Here is a 16,470-nt window from a genome sequence, read left to right on the forward strand (position 1 = left end):
GGCACCTGCTCAGGAGCACTGTTTCCTTCAAACGGGTAAGATGTCCTTCCCAGAATTTCCCTAATCGCAGGGAATTTGCAATAATTATGTTCAAACACTGGGAACACCCTGAAAATCACTTCCCAGGAAAGGAGCAGCTAAATATTCTTTATCCCTTTAGCCCAGACCTCGTTGATAAATGCGCAGAATCCCATGATGTGGATCCGCCGGTTTCTCGCCTGTCTTCTTGGACAGTCTTGTCTCTACTGGACGGTGTATTTCTTAAGGAGTTTATCGATAGACAGATTGAATGCTTGGCTAAGTCTTCCTTTGAAGCAGCCGACGCCTCCTTCTGTCCCTTTTTTGCCTCCACCTGGGTGGCAAAGTCCATGTCTGCCTGGGCAAGAATGCTTCGTCAGGGTATCTAGCAGCAGCTCCTCTGGATGAGGTGGCAGATTTGGTAGGTCAGATTGTCCATGCTGGCAAATATCTCTTGAGCGCGTCCTCAGATGCGGCTGTTTGTTCTGCTAGGGCTACCAGCAACATTGTTGCTATACACCGCATTCTCTGATTGAAAGCGTGGAAGGCAGATCCACCGTCTAGAACAGTGTTTCCCAAACTCCAGTCCTCACGGACCCCACAAGTCATGTTTTCAGGATTTCCATAATGTTGCTCAGGTGATAGAAGTCCTGAGGGCTTGATGAAACTTCCACCACCTGTGCAATACTAAAGAAATCCTGAGAACATGACCTGTGGGGTCCGTGAGGACTGGAGTTTGGGAAACACTGGTCTAGAAAGTCCCTCACTAACCTTACCTTCCCAGGCCCTAGACTTTTTGGGTCTAAACTGGATCAAATTTTTTTGGATGCTACTGGCGGGAAAAAGAGCACCTTGCTTACCCACTCCAAATCTAAATCTTTTTTTAATAAGAAGAGGTCACTTCAATTTTGTTCATTTCAGCCTTTCTCTGCTTCAAGGTCTTCCGCCCAGTCTTCAGGGTGCCTCGTCAACAGGTTTTCCTCGGCGTGACAGGTCACCCCCACCTGGGAATTTCTCCAGGGTGGGGGGCCAACTTTCTTCTCTTCTGGGAAGTATGGTTGTCGGTGATCGACGATGCCTGGGTCAGAGAGTCACGTTCCATTACAAAATCGACTTTTCTTCCCCCCCAGGAAGACGTTTCTTTTTGTTGCACCTGTCGAAACATCAGTCTCGGGCCACAGCGGTTCTTCTGGCCATCTTTTCCCTATTACGCTCAAGAGTTATTGTACCTGTTCCCCGGAACCAACAGTTTTCATGGTTCTACTCCATTTTTTTTTGTAGTCTTGAAAAAAGACTAATCGCTCTGTCCGTTTTTGGTTCTCAAGCGATTGAACCGTCACGTTTGGATCCATCTTTTCAGGATGGAGTCCCTATGTTCGGTAATCACCTCCATGGAACCGGGAGAGTTCCTTTGTTCTGTAGACGTTCAGGATGCTTATCTTCACATTCCCGTTTGCGTTCAGCATCAGAGATTCTTATGGTCCTGCATGAGAGTTCTGTTGAAGATGGTTGCCGCCATGGAAGCCATGTCTTTTTGCCCAGTTTCATACCTGTCCGTTTCAGCTGGCCCTCTTGTCAGCTTGGGGTAAGAGGACCGTCTCTCTGGACCGACCTGTGCTTCTGCCACTCAAGGTGAAGCAGTCCCTACCGGATGGATGCTATTAGCATCAGTCCTACGAGGCAAGTCCTTCCTTCCCTTCCGGTCGCAGGTCTTTACCACCAATGCCAGTCTCTTCGGGAGCAATCTTTGTTCATCAGCGCAGGGTCGCTGGAGCGCCCAAGAAGCTCTCCCCATCAATCTCCTGGAGATCAGGTCCCTTCGCCGCTGGTAGACCTTCCTCGCAGGCCAGCCGGTCCGCATACAGGGGGACTACACCACAGCCGTGGTTTTCATAAACCATCAAAGTGGGACTCCCAGCAGACAGGTTTGGGTATAGGTAACCAGGATTCTGTGACGGGCAGAACGTCACATTCCCGCCATATCATCCATGCACATTCCATGGGTAGAAAATTGGGTAGCCGATTCTCTGAGCCGTCAGGGTCTTGCATCAGGTGAGTGGTCACTCAGCCTGCCGTTTTCAACCAGATATGCCAGAAATGGGCACTTCGGATTCTGACCTGATGGCGTCTTGGATGAACCATAAGGTTCCTCAGTACATAACCAGGTCCCGGGATCCCTAGCCATCGGTTGCAATGTTCTAGTAATCCCGTGGTCACATTTCCAACTGCCTTCTCTTTTCCCGTCCCTCCCCCTTGATTCCGAGAATCGTAAAAAAAAAGTTAAAGGCAGAAGGGATGCCCGTAATCCTATAGCACCAGACTGGCGCAGACGGGCCTGGTACGTGGAGCTGGTGAATATGCTCATGGACGCTCCCTGGAGGCCTCCAGATCGTCCGGATCCTTTTTCGCAAGGCCCCCCCCACTTTTTTCTACCAGAGTTCACAGTCTCTAAGTTTAATGGCATGGCCGTTGAGGCCGTACAGTAGTTCTGAGAGGCTGTTTTTTCTCTGTCGCCCATGACGGCACCACGGAGGGGATCCGCCCACCAAGGACAGGAAACCTACGGATAAAAAGGCGGTACCACTCTCCTGCATCAGTTGGTTTCCTGTCCTTGATGCGAGACCAACGGACTTACCAGATCGACGTTGGAATTCCGGGGCCAACCAGTCCGACTCAGGCAGCTGGGGTCCCTCTGCCTCGGCTGGGGTGGTGACCCGAAGCACCACCGCTGGGGGCTAGTGGGCCTACAGGGTGTGCGGGGGAGGTGACAAGGAGTTCGCCAATATGAAGGAACTTCTTGCGGTCAAATTCGCCCTTCAGGAATTCTTGGGGGTTCTTCACTCTCACCATGTAAGAGTGATGTCGGACAACCGGGTGGTGGTATCTTACCTAAATCACCAAGGATATCCGACCCTTGGGTATTACCAGATCTCCAGGATCTATTGTCTCAGGGCTCAGTCTGTCATCCGCAGGTCAAGAACTTGCACTTGACAGCTTGGCTCTTGAAAGGAAACTATTAGAAAGCAGGGGGTTCTCCCCGGGGTTAATTTCAACTTTATTACAAAGTAGGAAGCCGGTTACTACAAAACAGTACGGCAAGATATGGAAAAAGTTTCTATCTTCATCAGGTGCAAAAATAGGGAAAGAAATTCCCCTTAATTCCATATTAGAGTTCCTACAAAACGGGTTGGAGATGGGTTTAGCCACTAGTACTCTAAAAGTTCACGTGGCAGCATTGGGAGCCCTATTTAATGTTGATTTGGCTTCAAACAGGTGGGTCTCTAGATTCATCAGAGCATCAGGGAGATCGAGGCCTCTTCCGGTAAAAGTTGTTCCTCAATGGGACTTAAACTTGGTCCTTAAAGCCCTGACTAGTCCACCATTTGAACCTTTACACGAAACTTCATTAAAAAAACCTATCTCTCAAAACCGCTCTGTTAGTCGCCCTCACTTCTGCCCGTTGGGTTAGCGACTTACAAGCTCTCTCAGCTAACCCTCCTTACACACAATTTCTAGAGGATAGGGTCATTTTAAAAATAGACCCAGCATATCTCCCGAAAGTGGCTTCAAAATTTCACAGGTCTCAAGAGATATCTCTCCCCTCCTTCTGTCCCAATCCTAAAAATAAGGAGGAACAAACATTACATACACTAGATGTAAGAAGATGTCTCTTACATTACCTAGAAGTCACTAGAGAGAGTAGGGAGGATCCCTCTCTGTTTGTGTGTTTCCAGGGTCCCCGGAAGGGGAAAAAAGCATCTAAAGCCACCATAGCAAGATGGATCACGGACGCCATCAGTCTTTCATACTCAGCAAGTGGAGTGTCCGTTCCCGGGGAGGTTAAGGCTCACTCGACAAGGGCAGTGGCAGCTTCCTGGGCGGAGAAGGCTGGAGCTTCTATTGACCAGATATGTAGAGCTGCTACCTGGTCCTCACCATCCACATTCTATAGGCACTATAGGTTGGACCTAATCTCCTCTTCAGACCTTACCTTTGGTAAAAGGGTTCTGGAGGCGGTGGTCCCTCCCTGAATGTACTGTCTATGCAAATCTCTCCGTGGTGCCGTCATGGGCGACAGAGAAAAATATAGTTCTTACCGATAACGGTATTTCTCTGAGCCCATGACGGCACCCGTACATTCCCTCCCTTCACTTGTGGGTGCACACATTAAAATAGTGCCATAGTCTACTTATAGTCTATTCATAGTTTAAAGTCACGCGGTATCTTGTTATGCTAAACAGTTAAAATTAACAAATGTTTTAGTAGTCTCCCATCGTTCTCTATGTAAAACAACTGATGCAGGAGAGTGGTACCGCCTTTTTATCCGTAGGTTTCCTGTCCTTGGTGGGCGGATCCCCTCCGTGGTGCCGTCATGGGCTCAGAGAAATACCGTTATCGGTAAGAACTATATTTTTTGCCCATCTGTCATTCTGACCATGGTTAGGGTGTGAAAACCAGCTTCCTCGCATATCTACCACAGATACTGGAAAGCCTTCTTTCGGTGGTGTGAGGACAACAATTTAATTCCTATGTCCTTTTCCCTTCCTTCCATCCTTGGTTTTTCTACAAGCGGGTCTTGACTCGGGTCCAGGGTGGATAAAAATCAATGTTTTTAAAAAAAAAAAAAAAACAAAAATCGGATTTTTTTTATTTAAATCGGATTTTTTTCAATAAACTGCTTTTTGAGGAAAATATTTTACCATCCAAAGGTTCTTCCATCATGAGCTAAAGCTGAGTTGTTTAACTCAGTAGAATAAAGGCTGTATATGTGTAACATTCACGATGCCATGCTCTTCCAGAGGTTTCTGTAGGATTAGTGGGCAGTTTCTCTCCTATATTATCACAGATGCTCGCTTTACTTACGCAGTTCTCAAAACTGAATTTGACTCCGCAGAGGTCCCAGCCTCTTCTTCACGGCAAAAATGTTACAACATGAACAGAGTTGAGAAAAATACCTTAATCCTATTGTTCTACAAACCTATGAATACAGAATCAACCCCTTCAGTGCCAAGTCCAAGAAGTTAGACAATATGTTTCTGATTGTTTGGAGTGGAATAGATCTGCACAACACAAGAAGAATGTGAATCTAAGTGTGAGGAGGAGGAAGGGCAAGCAGACAAGAAAATGAAAGTGAAACTTTGAGCACAATACTGCAGCATAGCCACAGACAGACAAGTCTGGATCTGTTTGTGTGTACGATCTGAGGTTTATTACATTATTTCCTTATAATGGCAGCAGGCCGTAAAAGAGACCCAGTTTGGGAATATTTTAATGAAGCTCCTTCGCCTATCGGTAAGGCAGGCATGCGTGCAAAATGCAAACAATGCAACAAAGAGATGCAAGGCCTGGTGGCACGAATGAGGCAACATCATGAGAAGTGCGGTGATGAAGACGACCAAAGAAACACTTCTGAACAGGCAGGATCTTCAGGTTGGTAAACATTTTTATTGAATCCTATTTCTAAAGACTGAACTGTCATGTGTGAGAAAAATTATATTTCTTATTATTACTGCATGTTACTGTCATTTGGTACAGTTATGAAGAAAAACAAATATTCCTCTTGGGGCAGGGGCAGTGATGTGTTGTGTACAATAAGCAGAAATTGTATAAACAATAAAATAACAGCATTGGCTTTTTTTGTTTAGGGGAATTCATGGATTCTGGAAACTATCCACCTCCAAGATCACCATCATCCTGTTCTACAGTTTCAGAGTTATCCATCCAGGATAGTGCTTCATTAGCAGCAGCATCATCATCAGACACCCACAGCCACATATCACCATCACCCAAAAGGAAGAAAAAACCTTTACCTCCTGGAACCACCATAGATCGGTTTGTGATAAGAACTAGCAGATTAGAAAAAGAGTTGATTGATGAAAAAATTGCCCAGTTTATTTATGCAACGAACTCTTCTTTCCGTCTGACTGAGAACCCACATTTCATTAATATGGTTCAGTCACTGAGACCAGGATACAGTCCACCCAGCAGAGCTGATGTTGCAGGGAAACTGCTGGATCAAGTGTATGACAGAGAAATGGAGCAATGTGCAACAGCTCTGGAGGGTAAAATTGTTAACCTAAGTATTGATGGGTGGAGTAATGTCCACAATGATCCTATTGTATGTGCTTGTATAACAACAGAAGAAGGTAAATTCTTCCTTGCACAAACAACTGATACGTCAGGAAATGCACACACAGCAGAATACTTACAAGAAGTGGCAGTAAAAGCTATAACGACATGTGAACAAAAATTCAAATGTCTAGTACGCAGTTTGGTCACTGACAATGCTGCAAACGTATCCAAGATGAGAAGAGATTTAGAAGAGCAGGGAGGGAATACAAAGCTGCTAATAACATATGGTTGCAGTGCTCATTTGCTGCACCTCTTAGCCAAAGACTTAAGTGTTCCAGAAATAAAGGCTAATGTTGTTGAAATTGCTAAATAATTCCGTAATAATCATTTTGCTGCAGCAGCTCTGAAAAGGATGGGTGGAACCAAGCTAACACTCCCACAAGATGTTAGATGGAACTCTGTGGTGGACTGTTTTGAGCAGTATATCAAAAACTGGCCTATTCTGATGACACTTTGTGAAGAAAATCGAGATAAAATAGATGGCACTGTCACGGCCAAAATCCTCAACATTGGGCTTAAGAGAAATGTTGAACATATGCTGAGCTTCCCGAAACCCATCTCTCAAGCTTTAAACAAAATACAGAAAAATAGCTGTTTTATTGCGGATGCTGTTGAAATTTGGAAGGAACTGAGTGAACACTTAAAAACAGAACTACACATGGACAGAATTAAATTACAAGCAGTAAACAAACGAATGGGACAAGCACTGACTCCAGCTCATTTTTTGGCAAATATTGTCAATATCCAATATCAGGGTCAAAACCTAAGTGCTGAGGAAGAGGAGTTAGCTATGACATGGGTATCCAGCAATCATCCATCTTTAATGCCAACTATAATAAACTTCAGAGCTAAGGGGGAACCATTCAAGAAATATATGTTTGCTGAAGATATTTTAAGGAAGGTCACACCAGTAAACTGGTGGAAGTCACTTAAGCGCTTGGATTTAGAGACTGTTCAAGTAATGATTTCACTTTTAACAGCAGTAGCTTCTTCTGCAGGCGTTGAAAGAATATTCTCTTCCTTTGGACTCATTCATTCTAAATTGAGAAATCGGTTGGGACCCAATAAAGCAGGAAAGCTTGTTTTTCTTTTCCAGATTATGAATAGGAACAAAGAAGATGATGATGAAGATGACGACAAGTGAGCTACAGAGGACAGCAGGGACAGTAGTATTTAAGTTTTTCATGTGTCGGCTGGGCTGACAGTCTAAGTTTCTTATAATATATATATATATATATATATATATATATATATATATATATATATATATATATATATATATATATATATATATATATATATATTTTGTTTAGCCAAATTAGTTAACAAACATGGATGTTTGTTTAAGCAAATAACTTATGCTGTAATGTTGTTATTGTTTCAGTTGAATAAATCTATTTAAATTGTTATTAAGGTCCGGATTATTTTTCTCCTTCCTAAGTACAACAGAACAGTGGTGTCCAAATGTGAATGATTAACCCAATCAGATCTAGTGTCTCGTTCCCAGGTAAAAACTTTTCTTCATTGTTCCCCAATAGATCCATGGGATCTTAACCTTATCCATGGCGCATTCCAGCGTGCTCCTTTTTTTGAGCCCATTCAGGACATTCCGTTTTCTCTTCTGCCATGAGAAGTTGCCTTCTTAGTGGCTTTTTCGGCCATCAGTGTAGTTTCTGAGTTAAATGCATTGTACTGCCGTTCTCCGTTCCTGACTCTACATCAGGACAAGGTAGTCATCAGACCTGTTCCTTCCTTTCTACCTAAGGTGGTCTTTTCATTTCACTGTACTTAAGAGATTGTCCTTCCTTAACTATGTCCCTCTCTGGCCCATTCCCTGAAGAACTCCTTCCTGGGCAGTTTGTCACCAGGCCTCGGCTTTACAGATGTAAGGTCGTGACCTGGTCATCTTTGCACACCTTCGCAAGGTTTTACAGGGTTCATACTCATGCCTTGTCTGATGCAGACCTAGAAAGGAAAGTGCTGCAGGCAGCGGTTACGCATCGGCCGACCCAAGTCTGTTTTTTTTTGCATTTTTTTTCTGTTCCCCCCTTTGGGGACTGCTATAGGACGTCCCATGGTTACCTGTGTCCCCCAATGAAGCGATAAAGAAAGAAGGATTTTTGGTACTCACCATAAAATCTCTTTCTTGGAGCCTTCATTGGGGGACACAGCAACCTCCCTAAATTGTTTGTACCACTATTGGGTCTAAGTGTTTTTGTTGTTGGGTTGGTACATGTGTTGAGTTTTTGGTTGCCTCTCCTGAGGTACTTTGTGTCTGTGTCAGTGGGTTTATACTGCGGAGGAGGAGCTATTTATTTATTTTTTTTGTCTAGTGTCCGCCTCCTATCGACAGCAGCATACACCCATGGTTACCTGTGTTACACAACGAAGATTCCAAGAAAGAGATTTTATGGTGAGTTCCAAAAATCCTTCTTTTTTATTGTTTTATTTATAATGGGGCAAAAGGGGAGTGATTTGAACTTTTTGTACTTTTGTCATATTTTGAATAACTTTTTTCTTCACTTTTTACTGTATTTAATATTCTCCTCAAGGGACTTGAAGCTGCAAGTCCCTGATCACTTGTCTTATACAGGTCCTTCTCAAAAAATTAGCATATAGTGTTAAATTTCATTATTTACCATAATGTAATGATTACAATTAAACTTTCATATATTATAGATTCATTATCCACCAACTGAAATTTGTCAGGTCTTTTATTGTTTTAATACTGATGATTTTGGCATACAACTCCTGATAACCCAAAAAACCTGTCTCAATAAATTAGCATATCAAGAAAAGGTTCTCTAAACGACCTATTACCCTAATCTTCTGAATCAACTAATTAACTCTAAACACATGCAAAAGATACCTGAGGCTTTTATAAACTCCCTGCCTGGTTCATTACTCAAAACCCCCATCATGGGTAAGACTAGCGACCTGACAGATGTCAAGAAGGCCATCATTGACACCCTCAAGCAACAGGGTAAGACCCAGAAAGAAATTTCTCAACAAATAGGCTGTTCCCAGAGTGCTGTATCAAGGCACCTCAATGGTAAGTCTGTTGGAAGGAAACAATGTGGCAGAAAACGCTGTACAACGAGAAGAGGAGACCGGACCCTGAGGAAGATTGTGGAGAAGGACCGATTCCAGACCTTGGGGAACCTGAGGAAGCAGTGGACTGAGTCTGGTGTGGAAACATCCAGAGCCACCGTGCACAGGCGTGTGCAGGAAATGGGCTACAGGTGCCGCATTCCCCAGGTAAAGCCACTTTTGAGCTACAGAGAAGCAGCACTGGACTGTTGCTAAGTGGTCCCAAGTACTTTTTTCTGATGAAAGCAAATTTTGCATGTCATTCGGAAATCAAGGTGCCAGAGTCTGGAGGAAGACTGGGGAGAAGGAAATGCCAAAATGCCTGAAGTCCAGTGTCAAGTACCCACAGTCAGTGATGGTGTGGGGTGCCATGTCAGCTGCTGGTGTTGGTCCACTGTGTTTCATCAAGGGCAGGGTCAATGCAGCTAGCTATCAGGAGATTTTGGAGCACTTCATGCTTCCATCGGCTGAAATGCTTTATGTAGATGAAGATTTCATTTTTCAGCACGACCTGGCACCTGCTCACAGTGCCAAAACCACTGGTAAATGGTTTACTGACCATGGTATTACTGTGCTCAATTGGCCTGCCAACTCTCCTGACCTGAACCCCATAGAGAATCTGTGGGATATTGTGAAGAGAAAGTTGAGAGACGCAAGACCCAACACTCTGGATGAGCTTAAGGCCGCTATTGAAGCATCCTGGGCCTCCATAACATCTCAGCAGTGTCACAGGCTGATTGCCTCCATGCCACGCCGCATTGAAGCAGTCATTTCTGCCAAAGGATTCCCGACCAAGTATTGAGTGCATAACTGAACATTATTATTTGTTGGTTTTTTTGTTTGTTATTAAAAAACACTTTTATTTGATTGGATGGGTGAAATATGCTAATTTATTGAGACAGGTTTTTTGGGTTATCAGGAGTTGTATGCCAAAATCATCAGTATTAAAACAATAAAAGACCTGACAAATTTCAGTTGGTGGATAATGAATCTATAATATATGAAAGTTTAATTGTAATCATTACATTATGGTAAATAATGAAATTTAACACTATATGCTAATTTTTTGAGAAGGACCTGTACATAGCAGTGTATCAGCACTGCTATGTGTACCTAAAATCATGATTTCCTATAAATGGCAGCCAAGGGCTGACTTACACAGGAGTATGGTAATGACGGGTACAGCGGTCATTTGCAGATCCCTAGGTATCATGACAACCCATCTGCGCCCCACAATTGAGTCACAAGCGCATTGATGGGAGCTTTGAATGATGTGCCACCCCTAGCAATGCATGTTAAACACCGCTGTCAAACTTTGACAGCAGCATTTGACAGGTTAACAGCCTCGGACCGAGCTCCGGTCCACCTATGGATGCTAAAGGCAGATGATGGCTGATTAAATCAACCATCATGTGCCTGGAAAGATGCGGCCTCGGCGTGCGTCCACTCATCAATGTCAGAGACACGACTTTTGACGTACTTTTAACTGAAGAGGATAAGATTTCAGATGTAATGATGTCCACTGAATTTAAAGGGTTCTTCCCAAAATTATAAACTAAACATTCGATAGTGAATAACTTACTATTCCGACTGCTGGGTCCCCAACAATCTTGAGAATGTGGCTTTTAATCTTGGGTGCATTATTTACCAATGGAACTGACTGTGAAAGCCGAGTGCAGCTCTTGGCTATTCCACATACAGAACGATCGGTGATAATTTAGTATTTTGGAAATAACCCTTTATTTGTAATCTTAATCTGTCTTTATTGTATTCCCTTTACACTTAGAGCAGAGCAGCATATCACGTTTACATCTAACGAGTTGTTTTGTCAGGGCAGCCAGTGTCTATATATCCTATAAAGGAGGACATTGCGTCAGGCCCCTATTTAAGCCAAAGTGGAGGGCAGCTCGTTAGCTCTCTGTGACTGATCTGAGTAATTTCTGAATTATAGAATAGACCTTAGTGATATAAAATCTACCGCATGTAGTTTTATGTAGCTGCATCTTCTGCCTCAGTCAAATTACGGCCAATATCTTTCGTGTCAGGCTTGTAACTTGTGTTATAAATAGTGAGAGTCTCTAATGTGTGCCCTGTTTGTATTTTTAGGTCCTGAAACAGAGCTTGTTTCTGGGGGGTCTGATAAGAAGGTGATTATTTGGAGGACAGGTGACTATCAGGTATGTAGAATTTTGAATACTGTAATAATGCATATGCTAATATTATATGCGGCTATGTGCTCTGCTATACATTATGGGAATATTAGCCATCACTGAGGAGTACTGTGATATAATCTCTAGGCTAAGGCAAAGTGCATTTCTACAGGTCAGGTTCAGAGGTGACTACTTATATGTGCGACAGTTCATTGTGCCACAGAACTTCTTATTGAAGAGGGAAAGTTTCATGTCTGCTACTTATTAGTGACACCATCATCATTTTTTATATAAAAGTTCTGCAGCTCCTTTACTGGTGCACATTGTTGTACATATTGCTCCAGCTAAACAACCATTTCTTGAAGAGATTTTCCACTGCTATAATATTGACAACCTTTCTTCTTAGGCAGCATGTTGGCTTGGCACAGAGTAGGCCGACGGCCGTTTCACGCTACTGCGCTTCTACGGGTCCCGTAGAAGCGCAGTAGCGTGAAACGGCCGTCGTCCTTCTCCATTGTTTCTCCCTGCCATGTCCTGCTATTTTACTGTGAAGCCATAAATCAATAAAGAACGGACCTTTTGTACGGACGGTGAGTGCTCTTCTTTTCCTTCATGCCTTTTACCATTTGAGACAGTTTTTTTTCCTCTGAATGAGCACCCATAGTCCGGAGTGGCTGAAGCACGCTTTACAGCTACAGGGAGGTGAAATTGGTGTAACAGGCTGATTGTGCGCACTTCTATTTTCTACATTGTTTTTGGCACAGAGTAGCCTTGCGGCGCTGGGCTCCTGGGTTCAAATCCCACCAAGGACAACATCTGTAAGGAGTTTGTATGTTCTCCCCTCAATTGTGTGGGATCCTCCCACCCTCCAAAAATATACCGATAGAGCATTTATATTGTGAGCCCCAATGGGGACAGTGAGGATGATAACTGTAAAGCGTTTTGGAAAAATGGTGCTATATATGCATGTAAAATCAATATCAGATCAATGGTGGTGGGATACCTGGCACTCCCACCAATCGGCTCCAGCAGCATCTGCATATAAATAGTGTATGGAGCAGAACACCACAGCTCTTTACCCTTTTAGTGGCTCCTCCAGGTTACTGCAGATCAGCGCTGCACCGCTTTGTGGTGTTCCACTCTGCACCCTGTTTACATCCTGCCTGTGCTGTGAACTAGTCGATTAGCTATTGATGACCTATGTAGAAAAAGGGAGTAAAATATAAGAGTTGATCACTTTCTCCTGAAATTTCTAAAAGGCCTTGACCTGACATGCACTGTCATAGAAAACCCTTACCCTTCTGTTTTTTTTACTGCAGCACCCCAGCTTTAGGCCTCCTGCTGCCCATGAATATAGACAGTCCCGGCGACCCCCACAGTGGTAGTTCTTCATATGGTGGCAAACACGTGTTGTATCCAGCTGCTGCTTGTTCTGGAAGTGTTGAGCACACGATCAGATACAGGCAGCAGAATCTACTGGGGATGGCACAGTGAAAGGAGCTTTGTATAAAAGCATTCCAACATTCCTTGGGAAGCGATGAACGATGTCTATGAAATGACATTTATCTCTGTATAATCATTGTGTTCTGAGTGCAGAATGGTACGTTCATACAATTATTTCCAGAAATGTCAATGCAGAACTTCTTTCAAATAACATTTATTATAGATCCTACAGAAGAAAGGCCAAGATACAAAAGTACAATTTATGAAGAGTACACAATCTTTAATAATAATCATTTTTATTTCTACAGTGCCAACATTTTCCGCAGCACTTTTCGGTTCAGAGGGTTCATGTACATACAAGATTAGTCATTAGTGATGAGCGAGTATACTCGTTACTCGAGATTTATCAGTTTAAAGTGCGTGGCAGTTATACAATGGCAGTTGGACAGGGCAGGAGACAGGTAAGGGGCATAAGTTTTCCAAACAATCCTGCTTCTTGGTCAGTCATGCTACATTATGCATTTATCATATCAATCTGCTTCTTATTTGTTTTTACTTCTGCTTTCTCGCAACTCGCCTGCCCTTTAACACACTCTGGTCACTCTCTCTATATCCACCCCTCCATTCTCCCCTCTCCCATGTATAACTCTGAGGCTCTACTGACATTTCTTACCCACTCCAAACCAGCCACTACCGCCATGCAGCACTCAAAATGTTCATACAAATCATCCCACCACCTGCTCTTCCTGTTTTTTCTCCTTCTACTAGTTGCAGGTGACATCTCCCCAAACCCTGGACCTCCCTCCACCAGCATACATTACTCTGCTCCAGCTACATATAGAAACCCTGCTAATCTTATTAACATTCAGTGCATGCCTTCTCCTATTGCTTTCCACTGTGCTCTCTGGAATGCACGGTCTGTGTGTAACAAACTAACTTACATTCACGATCTTTTCCTCTCTAGTTCCCTTAACCTTCTGGCTATTACAGAAACCTGGATCCAGCACTCAGACACCACCGCCGCTGCCGCTCTCTTGTTTGGTGGGCTGAAATTTTCACATACCACTAGACCTGAGAACAAACAGGGTGGAGGTGTTGGTTTACTCCTTTCATCACAATGTGCTTTCCAGGTCATCCTCCCGGTTCCCTCACTTACATTTCCTTCCTTTGAAGTCCACGCTATCAGACTCTTTAAGCCCTTCCCCTTGTGGGTGGCGGTTGTTTATCGCCCTCCAGGCTCCTCCCACCTGTTTCTAGACCACTTTGCCACCTGGCTTACTCACTTTCTATCCTGTGACATCCCCGCCCTCATCATGGGAGACTTTAACATCCCCATCAATGATCCCCTCTCCCAATCTGCCTCTCATCTTCTTTCTCTAACTTCTTCATTCAACCTCTCACAGTTTACTAATTCTCCTACGCATGAGGACGGGAATACTCTGGACCTGGTTTTTTCCCGTCCCGGAGCGCTGCACGACTTTACTAACTCCCTTCTCTGTCAAGAATTGTCTCCTCACCCGGGATACTCCCACTTACCACACTTATCGGAATACACGTACCATTAATACCCAGCAGCTTATGGACAACCTCCACACATCTTTAGCCCCCATCTCCTCACTCTCCTGTCCAGACTTAGCATTGTCACACTTCAATATTACACTGAAGAATGCCCTGGATGAAGCAGCACCTTCTACACGCAGAAAGACCCGATACAGACAACGGCAGCCTTGGCACACTATGCAAACATGCTTTCTTCAGCGCTGCTCAAGGTGTGCAGAGCGGCAGTGGAGAAAATCTGTCTTAGCAGAAGACTTCATCCACTATAAGTTCATGCTCAAAACCTATAACTCTGCCCTTTCTCTGGCCAAACAATCCTACTTCACCACCCTCATCACATCACTATCCAACAACCCAAAACGACTTTTTGAAACCTTAAACTCCCTCCTGAAACCTAAAGTACAGGCCCCCATCTCCAATCTCAGTGGTGAGGATCTGGTCACTTATTTCCTAGAAAAAATCAACCACATCCATCAGGATATCTCAGCCCAATCTCCTCAGTGCCTGGATCCCCTTGCCTGCCGCACCTCAAGCTCACTAGACATCTTTGAGCCTGTTTCAGAAGAAGAAGTTTCCAAGCTCCTCGCTTCTGCTCGGCCTACAACCTGCAATAGTGACCCCATTCCTTCACCTCTCCTGCAGTCTCTCTCACCAGTGGTCACCACTCACCTGACTAAAATATTTAACCTCTCTCTTTCCTCAGGCATCTTTCCCTCCTCATTTAAACATGCCATCATAACCCCTTTACTTAAAAAGCCATCCCTGGACCAGAACTGCACGGCTAACTACAGACCTGTCTTTAACCTTTCCTTCATCTCTAAACTCCTGGAACGCTTGGTCCACTCCCGTCTAATACGCTATTTCTCGGATAACTCTCTTCTTGACCCCTTACAATCTGGTTTCCGCTCTTTACACTCCACTGAAACTGCCCTCACTAAAGTTTCTAATGATCTAATAACAGCTAAATCCAAAGGTCATTGCTCCCTGCTGATTCTCCTGGATCTATCTGCCGCATTTGACACTGTGGATCACCAGCTCCTCCTCACTATGCTCCACTCCATAGGCCTCAAGAACACAGGCCTCTCCTGGTTCTCCTCCTACCTCTCTGACCGCTCCTTCACTGTATCTTTTGCCGGCTCCTCTTCCTCTCCTCGTCCCCTTACTATCGGGGTTCCGCAGGGCTCAGTCCTGGGCCCCCTCATCTTCTCTCTATACTTCCCCTATTGGACAAACAGTCAGCAGATATGGGTTCCAGTACCATCTCTATGCTGACGACACCCAATTATACACTTCTTCCCCCGACATCACCCGTACCCTAATTCAAAATACCAAGGATTGTCTGTCTGCTGTCTCTAACATCATGTCCTCCCTCTACCTGAAACTAAATCTCTCCAAAACTGAACTACTTGTGTTTCTCCCTTCTACTAACCTCACTCTACCCAACATCGAAATTACCCTGGAGGGTTCAACTATAACTCCCAAGCAGCATGCCCGCTGTCTTGGGGTGATATTCGACACCGAACTTTCCTTTACTCCCTATATCCGATCACTCACTCGCTCCTGTCACCTGCATCTTAAAAACATCTCCAGAAATCCGACCTTTTCTCACCTTTGAAACTGCTAAGACTCTTACTGTTGCTCTTATTCATTCTCGTCTGGACTACTGCAACTCTCTTCTGATCGTTCTCCCTCTTTCCAAACTTTCTCCTCTCCAATCCATCTTGAATGCGGCAGCCAGGGTCATATTTCTGTCCAGCCGCTTCACTGATGCCTCCATCTTGTGCCAGTCATTACAGTGGCTACCCATTCGCTACAGGGTCCAGTATAAACTCATCTCTCCCACCCACAAAGCTCTCCACAGTTCTGCACCTCCTTATATCCCCTCTCTCATCTCCGTCTATCGCCCTACATGTGCCCTCCATTCTACAAATGACCTAAGACTAACTTCCCCCGTTATCCGAACCTCGCACCTCCGTCTCCAAGACTTCTCTCGTGCTGCGCCAGCTCTCTGGAATGCACTTCCCCAGACGATCAGACTGATACCTAGCCCCGACCTATTCAAGCGCGCTTTAAAAACCCA

At 44.3% G+C, this 16,470-nt stretch overlaps 1 protein-coding gene across 1 annotated transcript in view; it reads left to right on the forward strand.

Annotated features, from left to right (window-relative positions):
* ELP2 (elongator acetyltransferase complex subunit 2) overlaps positions 1 to 16,470 on the forward strand; it is a 196,298-nt gene that overhangs the window by 13,062 nt on the left and 166,766 nt on the right. Inside the window, exon 3 of the mRNA XM_069730578.1 lies at positions 11,347 to 11,417. Within this exon, the coding sequence (XP_069586679.1) occupies positions 11,347 to 11,417 (71 nt within the window). The remainder of the gene's footprint in view (positions 1 to 11,346; positions 11,418 to 16,470) is intronic.

This window comes from Ranitomeya imitator, chromosome 6 (genome assembly GCF_032444005.1).
Source record: "Ranitomeya imitator isolate aRanImi1 chromosome 6, aRanImi1.pri, whole genome shotgun sequence".
Taxonomy (NCBI): Eukaryota; Metazoa; Chordata; class Amphibia; order Anura; family Dendrobatidae; genus Ranitomeya; species Ranitomeya imitator.